Source organism: Monodelphis domestica, chromosome 7 (assembly GCF_027887165.1).
Source record: "Monodelphis domestica isolate mMonDom1 chromosome 7, mMonDom1.pri, whole genome shotgun sequence".
Classification (NCBI taxonomy): Eukaryota; Metazoa; Chordata; class Mammalia; order Didelphimorphia; family Didelphidae; genus Monodelphis; species Monodelphis domestica.
This window is the reverse complement of record NC_077233.1, coordinates 14,992,146-15,012,475: the sequence shown is the minus strand read 5'-3', so window position 1 is coordinate 15,012,475 and position 20,330 is coordinate 14,992,146. Positions and strand designations below refer to the sequence as shown.

The 20,330-nt window shown below is 40.1% G+C and overlaps 1 protein-coding gene across 1 annotated transcript; it reads right to left on the bottom strand.

Annotated features, from left to right (window-relative positions):
• Positions 1-13,488: 13,488 nt before the first annotated feature.
• LOC100025699 (NF-kappa-B-repressing factor-like) lies at positions 13,489-17,916 on the bottom strand. Its single transcript, XM_056804263.1, has one exon. The coding sequence runs from the start codon at positions 17,038-17,040 to the stop codon at positions 14,581-14,583; it is 2,460 nt and encodes an 819-aa protein (XP_056660241.1). The 5' UTR covers positions 17,041-17,916; the 3' UTR covers positions 13,489-14,580.
• Positions 17,917-20,330: the final 2,414 nt, after the last annotated feature.

Here is a 20,330-nt window from a genome sequence, read left to right as displayed (position 1 = left end):
GAGTGGTATGTTTCATCTTCATTCTTTTTGGACTCATTATTTATCATTACATTAATCAGAGCTCTAAAGTCTTTGGAAGTTGCTTTTCTCTGTTATTCTATACACTGGTCTCCTACTTCTGCTTACTTTGCTCCATCAGTTTATAAAAGTTCTCCTAGCTTCATCTCCATTCATAATTTTAATGATATAATTATATTCCATTACATTTACATACTGCCATTTGTTTTAACCATTCCTCAACATGAAGATTTCAACTTGGTTTCCAAAATTTGGCTCCCTCAAAAGGAGCTGCTATAACTATTTGTATACATATAGATCCTATTCCTCTTTCTTTAGGTGCACAGACCTAGTAACAATAAAAAGAGTACAGAAAGTTGTCAACTTTATTGGCATAGTTCCAAATTGCTATCCAGTAGAGGAGGACCAATTCATAGCTCCATCAATAGTGGATGTACTCAGTGCACCTGTTTTCCCATAGGTACACTACGGGAACGCCTCCAACGTTTGTCATTTTTTTCTTTTGTCATCTTTGCTAATACAATAGGTAATTTTGATATTTTCTTCTTATCCTTTTGACTTACATATGTAAAGAACACTAGATTTAAAATGTGATGGACTTTTTTGGTCCTGGGTCAGTTACCTACTTTGTGAACTTAAGCAATTCATCTGTTTTCTTTCAGTTTTCTTCCACTGTCAAGTGAGAATATTATTACCTGTATGATATCAAAACATTATTAGAGGAGAAAGTAAACATTGAGTATAAAATGCTTTGTTTACCATGAAATGCTAAATATATTTGAGTTACAATTGTATGCTGGGTATATACAGGTCCTGTTAAAAATTAATTTATGCTTTCAATTTAGCCTATTTAGCCCTCCTACTTACCCCCGACCCTGCACCAGCTTTTACATAAAGGCAATGGCAGACTTTTGATAACATATCGAGTTCCTCGATTTTGTAAAATCATGTAACCTCTATTGAAATGGTCTAGGAAGACAAAGGCATAAATGTTCCTACCTAAACTATGATTCTATAATCTGGTCCCAGTCTCAAAGACATTCCCAAATAGCTATAGGCTGTTTACCTATTCTCAGGTAGATGCCATAACAGGGGCTAGAGTTCAGAGTTCTCTTAAGCCAAAGAGCTATATAAAACGCCCTCAAAGACCACACTGAATCACTTCATAACAAATAGTAAATTATCAAAGAAAAGAAAATCATACTCTATCATGTCTTTTCAGTGATCAATTAAATTAGAGCCCAGAGCTGGCACAACAAACTCCTGGTGTTAGAGGAATCTGATAAACCACACAAGTTTTGTGAAGGATAAATGTTTACAAAAGATTCTGGTAATCGAATAACATAATTTTCCTCATTAGAGGAGGAATAAGAGCTAACACTAACTCCTTCAAACTAGGGAAGACAGGGAAGTTTCCTACAGCACAGTAACATGGATCAGTAGGTGCAGTTGTCATAGCTACTAAAGCCAGCATAGAATTTCCAGACAGAAAATGTCAAGGTATTCTTAGAAATATAAATGGCATAGGGGGAAGGCAGTTGTGGGGGTAATTGGGAATCTAAACACATGTACTTTGTTACTTGTTCTTGACTAGGGAGGACAGACTTAAGATTGAAAATTTAGGTTTAGCACCATATCAAAACTGCATCTCATGTGCTACCAGCAACAGCTCTCGCTGTCTCTCTGTCTCTGTCTCTGTCTTTTATCTATCTAGGTATGATGGCAGAAATTTTAGCATGTTGGCTGAACAAAAATATTCCCAAATATTTTAGGTAGGTTCAACTATTGTAAGTTCAAATATTTTTCCTTTCAATGTAAGGAGATAAAGATCTAAACCTTGAAAAAAATCTATCAGTGTAAGTTGGTTTATCTTATACTCCCAATTTCTTTTCCTTCTTTTTTTTTCTAAAGCTTTGATAGCCAATTATAAACAGGAAACGCATCTCTTTATACTCTATATAACTGCACTATATCATATAGTCTTTATCATATAGATCATTATGATCTCAGGATAACACGGAAGCGCATATACTAAAGCTGGCACTCTTCTCTTCATTTCCTACATTTTCCAGCTTCCAGAATCAGGTTTCTGCGATCAACAGAATACATTCCTGGACAGCCTCGAGTACTATGTGCTTCTTGTCTCATTATTCTCAACACAGTACATAGAAGAATCACAGAATTTCCTAGGTAGAAGAGACTTCAGTAGATATCTAGTCTAATCCACATCTCCAAAAGTATGCGTATCTCAGTACAACTGACAAGGGGTCAGCTGGCTTCTGCCTCAATTTCTCCAATAAGGAGAAACTCACTCTTTCCTGAGGGAACCTGTTCCATTTTTAAACATCAGTTGTTAAGAGTTCAATACAATACAATGGTTAGAGAAAGTGAGGGGTTTTAAGGATAGTGGAGTCATAGGTGTGTTTGTGAGCAACAGGAAAGCCTAAGTAGATCTTTAAGATTAGTGAGACAATGAGAATAAAAAAAAAGGACTTCTTGTTGTTTTCTTTCCTTTTCAAAAAGGATATCTGGGTGATATCTTGAATTGTGTATGATTTGGCCTAAGTAAGGCAGAGCTACATCCACAAAGCCATCAGCCTTGTTCTCTCTTCCAAAGAGATCCATATCCAGTAGCAAGCCAAAAATCATGTTCATTGGCTATGGCCTGGGATGCAAGTAGATGACCTTGGTGTCTTCAATATCTGACCCAACTCTAAGGGCTCCATTGCGCTCCTTCAGTTGCCTTCGTGGCTGATGAAATAAACGGTTCTCATGCATCCATTTCACTAGGGAGTCTTAGACACTTTCCTAACTCACTGATGGGCTTGAGGCCTGTCAGTCACCCTCAACTTGGTTTAGACTATCTGCCAAGATGGTTTACCAGGTGTGGCTCCTGGGCATGCTATAGTTTCTTGAAGCACAGGTAAGAGTTGGGTGAAAAGTGGATTCCAGAGATGGATGGGCATCCTGAAAAGGCAAGCCTTGACAATAGAGGGGCTAGTCCTCTGGTAACTTACTATATTCTTTAAAAGTAAGCTTTTCTTTTTTTTTTCATGCTTTTTTTTATTTTTTTTTTATTAATATATTTTATTTGGTCATTTCCAAGCATTATTCGTTAAAGACATAGATCATTTTCTTTTCCTCCCCCCCCCCACCCCCCATAGCCGACGCGTAAGTCCACTGGGCATTAGATGTTTTCTTGATTTGAACCCATTGCTTTGTTGATAGTATTTGCATTAGAGTGTTCATTTAGAGTCTATCCTCTGTCATGTCCCCTCAACCTCTGTATTCAGGCAGTTGCTTTTTCTCGGTGTTTCCACTCCCATAGTTTATCCTTTGCTTATGAATGGTGTTTTTTTCTCCTGGGTCCCTGCAAGGTAAGCTTTTCTTAATAGAGATTCCGTTTCATGTATAATCTTTCTTCAGTTCTTTAATGCATATAGACCTACTTGGTATTTATTGAGTTCATAATTTTTTATTATGTTCTAAAATTTCCCTGGAATCAAAGTCAAGTTCACTATTCTATAGTTTGCAATCTAGTCTCTTAATAAAAAAATTGGCTTTTCTACTGTTCCATATAAAATGCGCTTTTTCTACATGCTTTCAAATATCACTAACAGTGTCTAAGCAATAAAATCTCTGTTTTTTTTTCCATATCTCAAGATGTAGTACTTCTAGGGAAAGAGACCAAATTCATTGAAGACAGATACTCTTTATCTCTTTATTTAAATTGATATCCATTCCCAAGTTCTGTAGTTTTTGTTCTATCCTTTCCATTCCAATATGCCCAAAGGGATTTAAAAGATTGCCTGCCCTGTGATCCAACCATAACACTGATGGGTTTATACCCCAAAAAATAATAAGGAAAAGGACTTATACAAAAAATTTATTGCTGCACTATTTGTGGTGGCAAAAAAAAAATTGGAAAACAAGGGGTTGCCTTTCAATTGGGGAATGACTGAACAAATTGTGGTATGTTAGTGATGGAATACTATTGTGCTCAAAGGAATGATGAACTGGAGGGATTCCATGTGAACTGGAAAGGCCTCCAGGAAGTGATGCAGAGTGAAAGGAGCAAAACCAGGAGAACATCGTACACAGAGACAGATACCAGTGTATCTGTGGTACAATCGAATGTAATGGACTTCTCTACTAGCAGCAGCTCAATGACCCAGGACAATTCTGAGGGACTTATAAGAACATTATCCACATCCAGAGGAAGAACTGTGGAAGTAGAAACACAGAAGAAAACAACTGACTGATCACATGAGTCAAAGGGGATATGATTGGGGATGTAGACTCTAAATGATCACCCCAGTGCAAATATTAAGAATGTAGAAATAGGATTAAGAGCCAGTCCTAGAGACGGGAGGTCCTAGGTTCAAATCTGGCCTCAGCCACTTCCTAGCTGTGTGACCCTGGGCAAGTCACTTGACCCCCATTGCCTAGCCCTTACCACTCTTCTGCCTTGGAGCCAATACACAGTATTGACTCCAAGACAGAAGGTAAGGGTTTAAAAAAAAAAAAGAATGTAGAAATAGGTCTGGATCAGTGACACATGTAAAACCCAGTGGAATTGAGCACTGGCTACAGGAGGGGGGTGGGAGGAGGGGAGGGAAAGAACATGAATCTTGTAACCATGGACAAATATTCTAAATCAATTAATTAAATAAAAAATTTCAAATCTATCCTTTTCATTCCAACAGTCATTCTCCTTTTGTATAAGGAAATTATCAGTAAGTCAAACAGCTTTTCATTATTCTGTTTTTGGCAAACACAAAACACTCAAGTTTTCCTACTAGTTACTTTCTTAGATTTGTTCCTGTGAACTTTGGAGCATCTCAACTGTCTTTCTTAATTTGTAGCTATTCTCTATATTATCTAGATTGGCGCATATAAACAAGCAATTTTCCCCTCCTCCTTCCTTCTAAAAGACCTTTTGAAAGCACTTGCAAGGCACCAAGTAAATATATAATTATAGATCTAGAATACATCTATGTGCATATATCTATATGTATATGCATATAGTTTTGCCACCCTTCATTAGGTACATATCATCCCTGGGGCAAGTAACTCTCATGTTTCCATTCCAAGCCATGGCCCAGATATCCTATTCACTCGCTACCCAGTTATTTGCTTCCCAAATCACCTTTTCTCTTATCCCTTGCCTTGAATGGCTAACAATGAAGAAATACCAGTCTTCAGATTCATCTCTAAATCTTCATAATCTTTTGGCAGGGCTTACAGGTTCCTTCAGGCAGTATCTTTTGAACCCACACAAATCTCCAAAGTAGATAGTAGTTGTATGTTTTGACAAGCCTTGGGAGGTGCTAGGTTCCATCTTGGATAAACGCCCTGCAAAGATAATGCCAACCCAAACAGGGAATCACCAATCACCACTATTCTTTTTTTCTAATCCTAAGTGATCTCTCAACTGGCAGTATTAGTGGAGGTACTTTGTCATTTGGTTGAGGTTAAGCAGCTACTCTCGACTCAAAAGCATCTCACTTCTTCCTCTTCAGGATGAGATTCAAGTTTATTTTTAAGCTCTAATTCTAAAGGTCTTTTCCTTCAAACTCCATTTAGAAAAATCCTTCCTTCCTTCCTTTTATGTAAAATTCTTCAGACTTCCTCTTGGTCATTTCAGATTCCTCACTCTACCTCCTTCCCCTCAAACCTCTGCATTAATGGATAATTTTCAGGGGGTTTTGAAAAAAAAACATTCCCTGAAAACCTGCTATGTGGACAAGTATTCCTTAAGGATGAAAATCTCTCTACCTAAATGAAACTGGTCTTCCTTTCAACTTTGTCTTCTAAACTACTCATCAATAAACTACTATTCACTTCCTAAGTACCTCATTAATACTTTTATACCCTTTATCAGCTCTTATCATTCATAACCAATTTCTTATTAATTTCTTGTTTCTTTTCTCTTTTAAATCAACTTGTTTTACTTACCATGCCAAACTACTTTATTCTTCTTAAGTCTACTTCCTCAGGTCCTTTTATTCTTCTAAATCATTTTCCTTCTATAGATTAAGTCCTCTTTTTTAAATTGCATCTTTATTTTGCTTAGTATTTCTTCATCAAACTTCTAATTTGGTTTGGATTCATGTGAGAGTGTTGTGGGTTGCATGTTCTCTTTCATCTTTTCCTCATCTTTTCCTGAACTTCTCCTCCAAAACCGTAATTTCTTGTTTTTACAATACAAATTTTACAAATACACACCTAAAGTCCTCTAAGTTAACTTCATAATTTCCTTCTTTCTTATTAGTATTAGCTCAAGTCTTTCTCCTTCTCTAGTCCTTTCCCTCATAGCATTTTCTCCTCAGGAAAAAGGGAATGGAAAAGAAATACTCTCCTGTCATCACCATCACTTCCAGGCATCACTCATCCTCTTATCTCTTATCATCATGATGCCATCTTTCTATGCCAAAAGATTCAGATCTTTTTTGCAGTCATTTACTAGCCCTCCAAATCACTCTTCTTCCTTTCTAAAAAGGTTGACTAACTGGCTCAGTCTCTTTCCAATTAAATCCCTACTCTTCTACTTGGAAATTTCAATGTACATGTAGAAAAACTCTCAAATAACCTTGGTCTCCCAATTTGTCAATTTCTTAAGTTTCTGATATCTATAGTTTCACTCTAACTCACAAGGATGATCATATCTTATATGTCACCATCACTCATAATTTTGTAATCTCAATGCTTTTGAACTCTCGCAGTTATCTCTGATCACAATCTCCTCCTCTTTCATTTCTCTTTGCCAACATTAAAGAACTATGTAAATACTAGTTATATTTTTATTATTCTTTCCTTCTATCTCATTGCAACCTTTGGTACCTTCTCCCTTTTCTGTTTTCCCAGTCAATTACTCCTCCCCTCTGGCCTCACTTTTATCTCCCCAGTCTTGACCACTTCAACCAAATACTATATTCTTAGTTCAGATTTGTTTCCTTATCCTATTATCCGTTATTCCTTAACAAATCTACATTCTATTCACTTTCTATACTCTTACTCAAATGCTGCTGAATTCTTGCTAGAGACGTTCATACAAGTCTGTTTACTTGGTTCATTATAAATACATTCTCTTACTTCAGCTAGGACTTCACTGTTATTTAGCAATGCTATTCTGATTTACCCTCTTTGAAAATGAAGGACAAACAACAGCAATGTTTTCATTCTCTCCTAATTAACTATATATCATATTATCCAAAACACATATTTTGATTCTTTTCTATACCACTAGTCCCTCTCTCTTAGAAGAGGACATTACTTCCTACATTTCAGAGAAAATAAAGACCATAGATCATGAGCTCATCTTTTACTTTCCAACTCAAAACTCTAACTTGTCTTCCATTAAATCCTTTGTTCTATTCTCTGATGAACAAACTAGCCTTTTTCTTGGCCAAGGATAATTCTTGAATTTGTGCCCAAATTCTCTAAGAAGGGTTCTTAACCAAGGAACCATTAACTTTTCTTTAAAAATATATTTATAAGTATATGTCAGTATAAATGGTTTCCTTGGTAATCCTATGGATTTTACTTTATGGATTTAAAAACATTATTCTGAGAAAGAATCCATAGACTTTATCAGACTGCAAAAAATAGTCAATAACACAAAAAAGGTTGAGAGCTTCTATTTTAGGAATTTTTCTATTCAATTATTCCCCAACTTTCTCTCACCTTCAGCCTCTCAACTACTTCCTTTTTATCTACAAATAGGATTGTCTCCATCCTCAAAAACAATAAATCTTCACTTGACTCTTGCAATCTCAAGCTACGATCTTCTACCTCTTGTCAAGCATCTAGAAAGCACATTTACTGCCTCTAATTTTACTTTATTTTCCTAATTTTTTCCTAATTTTAAACCTTTAGCCCAATTTGTACTTGCACCACTACCTGACACTATGTTCTCCAAAGTGCATTCTCTAAAATGCTCCTTTAACAAGTCTTTTTTTCAGTTCTCATTTTCTTTGACCTCTTTGTAATTTGGGATATTATCAACCACTCTCTCTTTTTGGATATTCTCTCCTCCCTTGGATTTTGTGATATTCCTTTCTCTTGGTTCTACTCCCACCTGTCTAACTCCTTAGACTCATAATCTATCTCCTATGTCCCTAACTTGTACATATTTGACCAAGGGTCTTTCCTCTCTGTACATTGATCTCTTAGTGATCTCTTTAGCTTCCATGGATTTAATCTTCATCAAATTTATATATCTAGCTATTGAACCCCAGTCCTCTATTGTCAACTTCCTACTAGACATATCAACCCAGAGATCCCATTTCCATCTCAAATTCAATCTGCCCAAAATGGTATTCATTTATCTTTATTCAAAACAGAAACAACTATTTCTGCAGAGGTGACCACTATTCTATTGGTAAGCCAAGTTCATGACAGAAAAATAATCCTTGATTTCTCTCTCTCCTTCATCCCCACAGTTAACAAATCTTGTTAACATTTCTGACATCTGGCCCCTGACCTCTTCTCTCTATTCACACAATCACTGTCATCATTCAAGTCCTTGCTGTTTCTCACTCTGACTATTGCAGTTGATCCCTATTTCATTTACCCGCCTCTAATCTCTCTCCATTTCCCAAAATGTCATCCAGAAGCTTCTAAATTAATATTACTAAAACTTATCCTCAGAAATTTAAAGCTAGTCCTTATTGCTTCTTGTTTGAAATACAAACTTCTTAAGTTATCATTGAATTTCCTCCACAATGTAGCTCTCACCAATTCCTAAAAAATCCATATTACTGCCCTTTCACATTCTATATTTTAGCCTTAAAGGCTGACTAGCAATTCCATAAGCTCAACATATATCTCCTGTTCAGTAGCTCTACATACACAGGCTGTCTCTTAATCTCTATTCCCTTCTCATTTCCATCTTTGAGAATCCCTAGCTTCCTTTACTGCTTACCTTCTATTTAAAAGTTTTCCTGGTTCCACTGTGAAGTGATCTGTCAACTTCAGTAAGTTACAGTGCATTTATTTTTCTATATGTTGTTAAATTTATAGTTGGACTGAATATTAATTGGTCTCCAGGGATTAAATTTCTAAATCCCAAAAATGAATTACTAAAGTAAAATGGAATTTATGGTAATTTATTTTTACAATAGAGGGAAGATATTAAGGAAGAGAGAAAAAGGGAGAGAGCTCCAGCTTCCTCTGAGCCAGGTAGAAATTCTAAGGCCCCAGCCAAAGGAAAGGAGTCTCAAGACGATGGGCCTTTCCCGGAGACTCATGCCTCCAGAAAGGGCAAGGAAGGAAGTCTGCCTTTACACTCACCATATTGTCAGTTCAATCAGCAGATTCTTTTATCAGCCTCAACTCCAGCAGGCTCCACTCCAAGTGTGTCTCTTTCAAACTCCAGGTGTCCCTCTTCACTCCAAGTGACTCCCTTCAAGTGTCCCTATGTGTGTCTGTTTCCACTTTTAAAGACCTTTTTCTCTTGTGTCACTTCCCCTAAATTTTTATATCTACCAATCACAGCCAACACTCCACTCCAGGCCTGCCCACTCTTTCACACATGGGTCACAGACCTCCCACACAATGTATGAAATGGGTGTTCATACCTTTTTGTGGTTAAAATCCAAAATGGGTATATCTCCATACTCAACTTTATATACTGTGCTTTACACTTTGGGGATTAAAATCTAAAAATAGACAGGGGATTACAATTTAATTGTCACAATCAAGGAAGAGCTAATTACCTTCATTGTTACAATCAGTAGAGAGCCAAATCCAATCTTCACAATGTTTGTTACATATGCCTCCCAAAAATCTAAGTTCTCTGAGAGCAAGAACTACTTCATTTTTGTCCTTGTAATTCAAGTACCTAACAAGGTTACACATCAAGGGCTCTCATTAAATATTTGTTGAATTGAGTAAAGAGTTTACAGAGTTCTTGATTAGTTTTCATAAAACAATCAAACCTGAGTATGATCTCGGAAAAGTATTGATCAATTTAGATAAAACTAGCAGACCACCTATATGAAAGCAAAGTACTATGTCCTCTTTTCTAGGTGTTTTATTTTATCCTAGATGCTCTATTCATTAACTTGGAAGCTATGTACTATAAATGACACCTATTAGGCACACAGATGGCTTAAAGAGTTGACTATATGTTCACTGTTAACCTGGGGGGGAAGACTGAAATTTTTGTTCAGGGCTTGGGACTGACCTTAGCTCTATATAATACATGTTTTTAGACTTGTATATCTGACATTCTCAGTAGGAAGCAGCAAATGAATGTACAAACGCTAACTGATCTGAGTCTACTAGCACAACTATATGATAGCAGTTAACTGAGCACTATGGGGAAGAAGCAATTTGTTAGGTCCAAATGGTATAGTAGCCATATGAACAGATTAAGTTTTTTTTTTTTAAGTGTTTGTTTAAAACTTCAAGGGGGCTGGATAGCAAAATCCAGTGGGCTATACGTTGGGTGCATATCTATGTGACCCTGGGCAAGTCACATTATTATCTGGATAGAGAGAAAGCAATTCTTTTGGAAGGTGGATTTAAAGTTCAGTGATTTTGTGGGGGAGGTCAGAAGCAAATAAAATGAAGGATTAACACAGAGTATTTTACTTCATTTTTTTAAAATCTTATTTAACACCTTGTACTTATGAAAGCAAAAAATAAAAGCAGGAGCAGCAAGCAACATGGTATTATCTGATGTACTCCAAGAAACTAAAAAGGCACTTAGAAAGGTACACATTATGAATCTACTTAAGGATCAGAAAGTGTCAGTCTCTTGGTTATCTTAAATATACATACTGAGGATACTGAACCCCAATCTGGAATCAATAACCTAAAGGGATGTCTACATCCTTTTTAATGACATTCAAGGGGGCCACTGGGTGGCTCAGTGGATTGAGAGCCAGGCATAGTGACAGGAGGTCCTGGGTTCAAATGTGACCTCAGACACTTCCTAGCTGGCTGACATTGGGGCAAGTCACTTACCCCACATTGTCTATCCATTACTGTTCTTCTGCCTTGGAACCAATACACAGTATTAATTCTAAGATGGAAAGTAAGGGTTTAAAAAAAAAAGAAAGGAAGAAAGTCAAAGAATTAAGAGGAATGAAGGGAAAGCTAAAGGATCTGAATTTAACTCTCAGAGAAGGTTAAAGCTGGTACTGCAAAGCTTACACTAATCTTGCCTATATTGAGGCAGCTAGTGGTACAGTGTCCAGTACCAGGCTTAGAATCAGGAAAACCTGAGTTAAAATCTGACCTCATATACCTACTAGCTAGGTAAAAGGAAGGAAGAGAATTAAGCACTTATTTATATAGTGCCTACTGTGGGCCAGCCAGGCACTGCTAATTGCTTTATAAATATTATTTTATCTTGACAACAACCATGGTAGGTGGGTGGTGTTATTATACCAATTTTACAGCTGAGGAAACTGAGACAAATAGAGTGCAGGTGATCTGTCCAGCGTTGAACAGCTAGTAACTGCTAATTTGCAACATAGGTCTTCCTAGCTCCAGGTCCAGTGTTCTATCTACTTCACCTCACAGTCTATATGATCCTGGGCAAGCCACTTACCCTGTTTGCCTCAGTTCCCCAACTATAAAATGGCACCTACCTCAAAGAGAGGTTGTTTTGTAAAAATTGCTCACTTGTCCAGCACATAATAGATCCTTTATAAATTTTTATTTCTTTATATTGGCTCCTGTCAAGATTTTTTACTCCTAGCTACCTCTCTCTTCTTGTATAGCTTTTGATCTTATTTGGTTGGGAAGAAAAGTTTTGCTTTGAGAATTTCTTCTCCAACATTTGCCCCCCCCCCCCAAAAAAAATAGAAAAGTCAAATTGCAAATGTCTTTAGACCTTTTCCTTTTTAAAAACAAAAGTCCTTGAAGAAATTGGGCCCTCCTTAATATCCACTTAGGCAATGGTTAATGCACTCTATCTAGGCCCCCAACTCTACTTTCTTCCCCTCATAATCATCTCTCATGCTATTGTCCACTTGATATTCTTTATATAAGGCTATAAACAGATATGTGAACTGTTTAAAAATCAAAACAAAACCCTCTTTTGCTCCCTCTTGCCTACTTTTAGAAAGTTCAAGTTCTTCAGCCTGGCAATCAAGCCTACCCAATCCACAGGATCCATCCCCCAAAAATGTTTTACAAGGGCAGCCTCACTATAGTCTCAACTGTGTTTGTTAAATTCAGCTGACAGGATCTATTTTTTATGTGACATGTGGAACAACAGGGGAATTTGAGTATGAATATGACCTCTATAGATTTTAGAAAAAGAAATATTGATCCTAAAGGGTTATTAGATTATTATTACCACCATTATCCCTATACTTGAACTCAAAGAGAAATTTGTCTTAGTCCAAGTACAAGCAAAGTGACTTTATGAAGCACAGTTGCTGCTCAGAGTGACTCTGGGGCCTTTAAAAGGTTTGAGTCTATTCCAGTAGCTCAGCCTTTTGAAAGAAACTGAAAGGCAGCAATATAGATCTTACCAACAGTAAAATAAAAAACCTCATAAGTATCAGCACCTCCATGTTGAAAACTAAAGTGCTGGTATATAAATTACTAGAAAGAAGTCCTAAGGGTCCCTTTTAACTCTTAAATTCTTGAAGTCTCAGCCCCGTTAGATTTCTTTTTATCAGTTCCAAGGCTAAAGACTGGTAAGGGCTAGACAATGGGTGTTCAGTGACTTGCCCACAGTCATACAGCTGGTGTCTGTGGCCACATTTGAACCAAAGTCCTCCTGTCCCCAGGCCTGGCTCTCTATCCACTGAGTCATCTAGCTGCCCCTCCAATTAGATTTCTAAAACCAGAAGGGATGCTAAAACCTTGGCTCAACCTCTTACCCATGCAGGAATCCCTTTTACATATGTGAGATATCTATTACAGTTTCTGTTTAAATATTTTCCATGGTAAAGATCTCACAACTTCCCAAAGCAGTACATCCCATTTTGAGATAGTTCTCAGTATCAGTTTCCTCATATAGAATCAAATTATGCCTTCCTTAAACTGCTACTTACTGGTTCTTCTGTCCCCTGAAAAAGTAAATCAATTGGATTTTTTCTACTAGATACCCTTTTCAATAGAGCTATTAATTTAAGACTCCCCCCTCCCCACAAATTAAGGAATCTGAGTTCCTTCATCTGAAACTTAGAGACTACTTCAAAGGCACCCTAGAAAGCCCCTGATTTCTGTGAATTTTAAATATGTACAATATGGAATTAAATGTAACACTAACACTGTAAACTGTGGAGTTATTACCTCCTTTGTCCTGGGCAGTGTTACTTGTATTAACACTGATTGTGTTATATTAGTCTGTTGGTCAAGATGTCATGAAAGGAGTTTAATATATATGATTTATGTGTATTTTGACAAGTGTTAGAATATTTTCATGTGATGAACAATTTCATGACTTCAGAGAAGAAATGGGAATTGTTATTTTGCTGCCCAGTAAAGCACTGCAAACCATTTTTTTTAATCTCTGACCTCTTTTATTCAAAAGAGCACTTGTTTCATTAATATTGGTTTTACATTCCAGAAAACATATTACTTCAGAAATACATGAAAAATAAAAGTTGTTAATATGGTACAAAATTCATCTTTAACATTTAATAAGCTTTTGAGGGATGAGTCAACTGTCCTTTGAAACAAAGCACCAAGAATAAGTGTCTTCAGCACTATACAAAGCTGTGACACAATTGTGGTGGCCTTGGATGTCCCACACATCCAAACACTCACAGTTACAATGGAAAAATGCTATGACATTCTCTAAGGTGACAAATACAAGTAATTTCAGCTTACTTTTATCAGTTTGATTTCAAGAATTTTAAAAGTTCTTCCAAAGCCTTCATCAGTCAGTCTTATCATAACTTGACATAACTGTCAAGGCCCACAAGACCTTAACTTATTTGGAATCCAAATGGACTTAACATACAATAACTCACTCCCATTATCCTGGAAAGCATATGGTAGCAATTATAATCTCAAATACTAAAATGACTTTAAGAAAGTATTATATTGTTTATCTGGTAAGGACTTTTTATACACACATTATAGACAATTTACTCTAACATTCTAGAATAACTAGTTTCACACAAATTAAGAGATAAAATACAAAATGACATGGCATTTTGGGGAATTCCAGAAATCAGGTTTACTTTTATTGCAGTTAATAACCAGCATTCTATATCTGTCAAAATTCCTTTGCTTTTGGGAAAAAAAATTGCAAATTTCTTTTCCATTGGCAAGATGGGAACCACATTTTAAATGGCAACAATTCCTTACTTTAGGACATATGTTTCTATTACAAATTATTAACATCTGAAAGAACTAGTAATATCAAGACACAGTAACAGCATTATTTTGTCTTCAGGATTATGCTAGTACAATTAAATGGAGCTCTTTAGGTTCCAGTTTCTCCTAAGGAAGCATTTCATGAAATAAGCAAAGGAAAACATTTTAAATTGAGTATCTCCTGCAACCAGAAAATGCAGCATTTCTTTTTTTAATTAACATGAAAAAAAATCTGTCTAAGCATTCACACAGCTAATACTTTTGGCCTCAATTTCCTTGAGACATATGAAAGTCATAATGTCCAACTTGGCCTTCTTTTTTCCTTTGATCTAGCAAGTCTTCTTTACGTTTTTTCCTACCAACCACCAGGTATCTATCATGCCCCATTCCATGAGATTTACTCTTCAGGCCATATTTCTGAGCCATCTGATGTATCTGCTTTCGCTCATCACTGGTAAATTCTGTTGAGAAAACCAAATCTGCATGGCATTCTGAGTGGGCATAGTTTTTGATGATCTGGTCAATGTATCTCTTATAAAGTTTATTTGGTTTCTCCACATCAAGCCCAAGACCTTCTCGTTTATGCTGCTCTTTGACTGAAATAGGCTCACAGATGCCCTCACCACATTTCCCTAAACCTCCACCCATCCAACCCATTTTCCTCAAAAGCTGATTTCCAATATTGTCCTCTTTGATCTCCTGTTGATAACCATCATCTCCTGATCGGCCCCGAATTTCACTTCTTGTGATCATATCTTCAATGGCACCTCTCTTCAGGTGGTTAAAGGCAGTTGGCCTAGTCTTTTTAAGGATTTTGACAACTTCTTCCACAGTCTCATGCTTGACACCCCTCCTTATCCCAACAGCTTCTGTAATTAACTCTTTCTCCAGCATTACCTTACATTTCCACTGAAGGACTGTTAGCTTTTCAAAAATATACTCAACAGTCATTTTGTTGAACTGAGTTGTATCATTTAGTGTGTGCACAGGATTTGAGGAATTCCCATAAACTCTTCGGTCCCTTAAATCTTTCCTCCTTCCATAGTCCTTAGTAGAATAGCTTACTGGTTGAACTTGTGTAGCTGCAATGTTGGATTTCATTTTTTGCAGAATATTCAGTGCCTCATCAGCAGCTGCATATTTACTTGTTTTTTTGCTTCCATAACCTTCAGCTAAGCACTGGCCTTCTAAAACCACTTGACAGCGCCATGAATTATTTGGCATGATATCATATTTGTATTCAATTGCCATTCTGTTGAAAGAAGCAGACTTATTAAGGATACCAATAGAATCACTGGCATTTTCTATGAGGACAAAATTATTCCAGCGTTTGGAAAGGGGAAAAGCAGAATCGTAGTTTAATTGCCCAAATTCATTTCTGGTGGAGAGAAAGTCTTCTGGGACCCTCAGGGCTGGAGGAAAATCATAGGAAGATAAGCCAGCTGGAAATACCACTAAGTCATCATGATAAGTGTGTTTGAATTTCCTTTTGACAATTTTAACTTCAACAGGTTTTTGCAAGAGTTTTACAGCCTGCTCTGTAGCTCGATCCCTAGAGGCATTCTTGCTAGCAGCATAACCTGTAGTCAGATAGACACTCTGACACCTAACTTCACAAGCATAGCCATCAGTTAGGAATTTCTTACTTCTGGGGATATCAGATGGGGAAATTTCTTTTAAAGAAGCGTATATATACTCGGGATTTGTCCTACAGGCATGGAAGCAACGAGATAATATAAAGGTATAGCTACTTTTCTCAGACCTATGAGACACCTCTTTCCTAGGCATGTTCCTCTGGACAGCTCCAGAAAGTCTTTCAATAAAACTTTGTTTTGTAGCTAGAACTAAGTGTGAAAAGGTTGCTGCAGAGGAAGATTCATCAACTGACTGGGAATATAAGTTATATGTTTCGGGGTCCCCATAACTGGAGAATGTTCTGGTGGTGGTGGGTTTCCTCTCTACAAAAGAAAACCTCGTTTGAGAAAATCGAGTCTTTCCAAATCGGGCACGGAATCTGTCCCGAACGTAACTTTTGAGGCTGTCTACTGGCCATTTGATAGAGTCAACTTGTGGATCTCCCCACTCATTTCTCGAGTCTGTGGGATCTTTCTTTCTCTCCTCTTCCTTACTACTAGCAACAAAATGGACAGGCTCAAACCGAGGTCTCACCAGGAATCTAGGGGCTGCTTTCTTTTTGGGAGGGCTCGGGTCTGCATGTGGAGAGAGGGGCCGCTTCTGCACTTTAGGGGGTTCGGGCACCACCAATTTGAAAGAAGGCATCTCCCCGATATCGATGCCTTCTGCCATCTGGAGGATTTTCTCCATCAACTGTGGGCCATACTTACAGCCCAGGAAGATGTGGTTCGTCCAGGCGGTGGATAGGGACAGCAGCTTTTCAATGGCCCCAGGGCCCGTGTAGTTGTGCAGGTGCCGGCAGATGAATTGGCGCCGCAGCCCCCACTGCCGGTCGCTCTCGTGGCTGTAGCGCCATTGAGCCAAAGACTCCTCGAGTTTCTGCTCCGGGTCGGGCTCTGGGTCGGGCTCGGGCTCTGGGTCGGGCTCGGGCTCCGGCTGGAGCTCCGGCAGCGGCGGGGAAGGGGATGGAGGTAGCGGCGGAGGCGGGGAGGGGATTGGCGGTGGCTGCAGCGGCAGTGGCGGAGGCAGCGGTGGAGGCGTTGGTGGAGACAGGAAGTCGTCCCCCAGTAACAGGCGCTCGCCCGCCATCATCGCCTCCTTCTCCGCCCCAGGGAGGAGCTGCACAGGGCCGCCCCCACGGCTGGTCAGATGGTCAGACGTGGCGCAGGGCGGGCTGCCGGCCGGGGGCGGGGTCCGCGCCAACCTGCCTCCTCCCCCCACAAACTGTTAAGTCACCCTGGGCCTGCTTCCATCCCGACCCGGCCCGGATCGGCCCGGCAATGCGCTGCGCTGAGCCACTGCTCTCGGCTGCTGGGTACACGAGGGCGAGGGGAGCCGGCCGCGACTGCCCGGGGGCATGGCCTGGCCCCGCTGCAGCTGCCACGCCGCCACGCCACGCCGGAGCCAGCCAGCGAGCAAGCGAGCGAACCGCGTCACCACGGCGGCGGCTGCTGCGGCTGCAGCAGCGGCGGCGTATCCGGGCGGGCGAATCAGGGTCCAAAAAGGGGTCCGCTCGGGCTGCGGCGGCCGCCGCTGCCGTGGTCACTCTAGAGCCAGGCAAGCCTGCCCCGCCCATCTCCGGGGGCGGGGGGAGGGAGAGCGCCCCACCCCCACTGCGGACCTCCCTCTAGGCTGCGGACCCTAGCGGCCACCTCCATGGATGGGGGTGGGGGTGGGACTGGGATTGGAATGGGGGTAGGGATGCAGGGGATGCAGGGGGCGGAGGGAAGGGTAATGAGAGGGGCCTGGGACCAGCTCTCCCTCCTCCCTCCAGTGGACCTGTCCTGGGGCCTCACAGACACACCTACGGCCCCATCTCCCTCCCAAAGCAGCCCCAGAAAAGACAGGCCCCCTTCCTCCAAAGCCCCTGAAAGTCCGCCATCACTTTGCAGGGTGCCCCTAACCACTCTGGACCCATTTCCTTGAGGCACAACTGCCAGCAAAAGCAGACGGAACCTTCACGCACCCACCCCCACTCCCAAAAAGCAGGAGGGAGCCCCCTCTCCTCCCCCCTCCCACTTTGGGCGACTGTCCCTCAGCAGGGGAGAGCCGGGGCTGGGGCGCCCTGCCCTCTCCCGCTCCCTCTGCAGTCGCCTCCTCCCCACCCCCACCTCCCACCACTCAAAGGAAGGAGGCCCCAGCCCTGCACCTAAGGAAATCCACAAGCCCCGAGCCTCTTTTCAGACTTCCAAATCACTTTCTCCTTTCTCATGCACAGAGCCTCCACTGGAAGGGCCCTTCCAGCCTGCTTCTGGCCGAGCTCTAAGCACAGGGAAACTTTTGGGGGGGGAAGAGCTCTAAGCGCCCAAGGGCTGCGGAAGGCAGAGGCTGTGCTATGCTGAAGCCCGGGGTTCAAATCCCCACTGGCGGTTCACTGCCTGCCCGGCCTTCATGTATAAAGTACGAGAGGGAGGGAGGGAGGAAGACCAGGGGAGCCCGATGTCAGTCTTGAGCAGAATGGCTAAGAAACGGTTGAACTTGTGTCGCTGCAATGCTGGATTTCATTTTTTCAGACTATTCAATGCCTCAACATCAGCTACTTATTCGTTTTTGGCTTCACTTTGGCTATATACTGGCCTTCTAAAACCACTCGACAGTGCCATGAATTACTAGCCTGATATATCTATATTCAACTGCATTCTGCTGAAGGAGGCAGACTTATTTAAGATACCAACAGAATCACTTGCATTTACTATGGAGACAAAATTATTCCAGGGTTTGAAAAGGGAAAAAGCAAAAAATGTAGTTTAACTGCCCAAATCCATTCCTGATGGAGAGAAAGTCTCTGAAACTTGGGAGAGTCACAAATTTTTAAGTCAAGGGAAAATCAACTCATTTTCAAAGGGGGGAGGGGATGTTCCTGGAAGATCTGGATGACCAGCTTTACCTGCCTCCTGCAGGCACTCAATAAGGATTATTGACAGGATTCTATGGACAGGCAGACATTAAAAAAGGGAGGGGGGACATGAAGGGTGGGGGGCAAACATCATTAATATCCCGGAGCTGGAGAAGCATTTATATATTCCAGGCTGAAAGACATTCTGCCCAATTTCAGAACATCAAACTGTAACTTTGTCCCTACTTCTACTAAGTACTATAAACTCACAAGAGAGCATAAGAGTGATCCTTTTCTCTCTCCTTTCACCACTTCTCCATTCCACCCAAGCCTTACTCTGATCTGTTTTTATTATATTTCTCATTCCACAAAAGGGTAGAGGTTTTATCATCAATACTCACTGAAAGAATATTTCCTTGATAAATAAACTAGGTACATGAAAAATTAAATAGATTTTCACTTCTATTATACTATTCTGACACCATAAATAGGTGCTATTCATAAAGAAGGGCACAAGGCCCTACTTTACAACACTCTCTGGCATCAGCAGACAGGCTCAGAGAAGGGAGAAAAAGGTCAAACATTATATCCTCAGACTCTATCTTTGAGATTTGAGGAAGCTGCCACCCCAACTTCTATGCTGAATGAAATGCATCATTAAGGGGGTACTTTAGGTCTAGAAATGAAAGGCATCATTAAGGGGGTACTTTAGGTCTAGAGACCACCAAAGTGCCATATAAAGCCCTAACTATTAACCTTGAGCCACTGTGTTCAAAGAAGACCCCCTGGAAGGAGGGGAAGGAAGGAAACATGGGAATGATGCTTTTGCAAGACTTCAGCAACCCAATCAATCAACATGTATTTATTATGTACAATGTGCCAGGCAGTGCTGGTAGGTATAAAGAATACCAAGAAAATAAAAAAAGGCTCTGTTGTTAAAGAATTTAGTCTAGCTGGGGAAATGTGTCCATATAGGTAGAGATAAAATAAAGTAGCCCCTTTCCAAAATGAATGAGATTCCTTTCCTATCCAAGGTACTCAAATCAGGAACTTCTCTCTTCTTTTCCCTCTTTTTCTTGATTTTTCTGCCCTTCTCTTTTTCTCCCTTTCTTCATCCATCTGCCTCCTCTCCTCCCCCCTCTATCTCTGCCCCTTTCTTTCTCTTTCAGCCCTCTCCCTCCTGACCTCTGACTCCATCTTCCCTCTTCCTCCCCACCTTCTCCTCTCCTTTTCTCTCTTCTCTCTTGTCTCTTATCTCTAAGTCTCTCACTCACACAAAGGGTAATTAGCATCCTGCTATTCAAAGTATAGAAAAACCTCAAGTAGTCTCTCCCAGCTTGTGCTAGTTCCCATTCAGTACTGAGTTCATTGCTCAACTCCCTCCCACCCCAGCTTTCTTTCAAATAATGGGGAACAAAATGCCAGGTGGGTTCCAGCTTCTAAAACACATTTTTCTTTTCTCCCCCAAACCTTCTCAGTGGGCCTACAAGCTCGGTGCTGTCTGAGATTAGAGGAAAGAGAAGTCTTCAAGGTGTTGGCAATGTGC

Bases quoted from the DNA above. Each gene is read 5' to 3' on its own strand.
- LOC100025699 (XM_056804263.1), bottom strand. From the start codon at position 17,040: ATGATGGCGGGCGAGCGCCTGTTACTGGGGGACGACTTCCTGTCTCCA.